The sequence below is a fragment of the Bison bison genome, unplaced genomic scaffold (assembly GCF_000754665.1).
Source record: "Bison bison bison isolate TAMUID 2011002044 unplaced genomic scaffold, Bison_UMD1.0 scf7180017864371, whole genome shotgun sequence".
NCBI lineage: Eukaryota > Metazoa > Chordata > Mammalia > Artiodactyla > Bovidae > Bison > Bison bison.
This window is the reverse complement of record NW_011494943.1, coordinates 7,642,877-7,645,830: the sequence shown is the minus strand read 5'-3', so window position 1 is coordinate 7,645,830 and position 2,954 is coordinate 7,642,877. Positions and strand designations below refer to the sequence as shown.

Genomic DNA, 2,954 nt, shown 5'->3' with positions numbered 1-2,954 from the left:
TGCGCTGTGCTCAGGCGCCGCTCCGGCCACCTCTGCGGGGTCCACAGAGCGGCTGCGCGCCGGCCTGAGGGAATATGGCGGCGCCCTGGTGGCGGGTCGTGCTGAACGGGAGTCGGAGTTGGCGGGGCTTCAGCACCTCAGGTGAGGGCTCTGGGGGGTGAGGGGCTCTTGGAAGTCCCCGTCCAGCCGAACCGTGAGGCTCGAGCCGGCTCCCGCTCCGGGTCTCCGCGGGAGCCGGGCCGGGGCCAGCCTGATGTCCTGCTCTCCGCCCGCAGCCGCCCTGAGCCGCCGGGCCGCTCCTCTGGGGCCGATGCCCAACGAGGACATCGACGTGAGCAACCTGGAGCGGCTGAAGAAGTACCGCAGCTTCGACCGCTACCGGCGCCGTGCGGAGCGGGAGGCGCGGGACCCGCACTGGTGGCGAACGTACCGGGAGCATTTCGGAGAGGAGTCAGGTGGGGGTGTCCGGAGCTGGGCGGTGACCCCACCGCCTTGGGACTCGGAGGTTGCGGCGGGGGTGGATTCCGCCAGCTTGGATTCCCCGAGGTTGATGGAGAAGGCCTGCTCACGTTCCTGTGTGCACTGGTGGTGGCTTAGTCCCGCCAGCATTTTTCATATCTTTTGGTCCCCCTCCTTGGAAAATTCTCTTCCTTTATCATTAGATTTCCACCTTTGATGTTTCTACACCGAAAGTCTTTTCCTGACCAACTGCCCCCGTCCCAATTCTGGGTTGGAACGCCCCTCTGTGTTTCTGTAACACTGTTGATGTCGCCTTGGCCACACTGCATCCTGACTCTTCGCTGCTTCCCTCCCAGACTGTGAGCTCTCTAATAACGGGGATCCTGTCTGCCTTGACCACCACTAGATCTCTGCACCTGCCACACATGACCAGTACTTTGCTGAGTTAAATTGAAAACCCTGGGGATGGTGACTCAGGGACCCTGCACGGCCAGCTGTGAACAGGCTTGAAGGTGATCCCAGCCATAATTAGGTCACCATCCGTCTGGGTTTCCCATGACCTAGACAAATAATGCTCTGGAGGAGGACATGGCAACCCACTCCAGTATTCTTGCCTGGAGAATCCCATGAACAGAGGAGCCTGCCAGGCTACATACAGTCCATGGGGTCGCACAGATACTACTGAGGTGACCTAGCACGCATGCACGCAGACAGATGTAACCTTGGTTAGGGATTAGAAAACAGAATCTCACGTTGTATCCAGTTTACTGAGTGACTGGAACAAGTCCAGATCTGTGAAGCTGACAGCACAGTATGTTTTAGTTTTGTGAATTAAAGGCTAAGCTTTAGTAGCAGAGTTTGCCCTGTGAAAGGAAAAGTATGGACAGGGAGCTTAGCGAAGCCCTGATTCCACTTTCTCCAACACATCTTCCCTCCGCAGATCCCAAAGACACGGTTGACATTGGCTTGCCTCCATCTAAGGTCTGCCGGACCCAACAGTTGCTGGAACGGAAACGGGTCCTGCGGGAGCTGCGGACCAGTGTGGAGGAGGAGCGGGCCTCTCGCCTCCGCACAGGTAAGCCTTCCTGAGGGAGGGGGTCCTGGGTGTGCCCCTGCCCCCACTCCGCATCCCCACTGGCATCATTCCTTTCCAGCGAGCATCCCCTTGGAGGCCGTGCGAGCCGAGTGGGAGAGAACCTGTGGCCCCTACCACAAGCAGCGTCTGGCCGAATACTATGGCCTCTATCGGGACCTCTTCCATGGGGCCACCTTCGTGCCCCGAGTCCCCCTGCATGTGGCCTATGCCATAGGCGAGGACGACTTGGTACCTGTGTATTATGGCAATGAAGTCACTCCAACTGAGGTAACTGTTGGCCTGTGCCCCTCCCTGCCCTGTGTGCACAGACACATCCCACATGGGGCCAGAGACAGCTCCTTTTTGAAAGCAGTTACAGAGGCGGTTTTTATGGTGGTCAAGGGCACAAGCACAGTGTCTGTGTAGGCTCACCTGGGGTTTTCTTGTTCTCTGTCTCTTTTTGATTTCCCAGTAAACAACACCATGATAAAGTAATCACAAAGAAGGGAATGTAAAATAAAAAGCTCCATCAGAGTGCCCTCCCAGCCCCTAGCCATTGGCCTTCTTGGGGTTCAGATCTCTGGACAGGCAGCTCAGTAGGGCTCTTTTGATAAGTCTTTGCTCACTTGCCTCTCAAGGGGCTGTCCAGGGTACTTGGTCCAGAATGGGCTCTCCTTTCTCCGAGGCTCCCTCAGGCTCCTGCCCTCCAGAATAAAGGTCTATTTAGAACAGCTTGTCTGTCCCTGATGGGGTGACAGCGCCCTCGTTCTTTCCCCACCAGGCTGCCCAGCCCCCAGAGGTGACCTATGAGGCAGATGAGGGCTCCATGTGGACGCTGCTGCTCACCAACTTGGGTAAGGGTCTGGGGGCTCACGGGGATGTCTGCCTCCCTCATCTCCCTGGGGAGGCCCTGGGGAGCTGGGGGAAGGGCTAGGTGGAAGCTCCAGCCCCAGCTCCTTCCAGGGGAGGAGGAGGGAGGGGGCGGCAATGCCCGCAGTCAGTGGGGTGTATTTGTGTGTAGATGGACACCTGCTGGAACTGGACGCCGAGTACGTGCACTGGCTGGTGTAAGTACTTGGGATCGGGGTGTGACTCAGCTTTGGAGGAGGTTCCGGCATCCTAGAAAGAGCTGCACTTGAACTTGAGTCTTGGCTCCACCATGGATTAACCACCACCTCCCAGCCCTAGAGGTGGTCCCTCACCTCTGCTTCCTGAGGGTGTCAGGGGCCCTGAAGGATGATCAGGGGCTGACCCAGGGTACAGAAGCAAAGCAGGTGGTGGGTTCCGGCCCCTCCTGCAGGGCCCTCTGTCTCCCTGAACTCATTTCCTCACCTGTGAGACTAGGGTCGTGCCGCCACGTGCCTCAGCCACTCAGGGGCTCAGTGACAAGCAAGTGGGAAAGGAGACCATGAGAGGCCTC

General features: G+C 58.3%; 1 protein-coding gene across 1 annotated transcript in view; it reads left to right on the top strand.

Moving 5' to 3' along the window:
* The first annotated feature begins 3 nt into the window (after positions 1-3).
* Positions 4-2,954, top strand: part of MRPL38 (mitochondrial ribosomal protein L38) — a 4,671-nt gene continuing 1,720 nt past the window's right edge. Inside the window, exons 1-6 of the mRNA XM_010856186.1 lie at positions 4-141; positions 276-455; positions 1,400-1,534; positions 1,614-1,822; positions 2,316-2,388; positions 2,556-2,601. Coding sequence (XP_010854488.1) covers positions 75-141; positions 276-455; positions 1,400-1,534; positions 1,614-1,822; positions 2,316-2,388; positions 2,556-2,601 — 710 coding nt within the window. The 5' untranslated portion in view covers positions 4-74. The remainder of the gene's footprint in view (positions 142-275; positions 456-1,399; positions 1,535-1,613; positions 1,823-2,315; positions 2,389-2,555; positions 2,602-2,954) is intronic.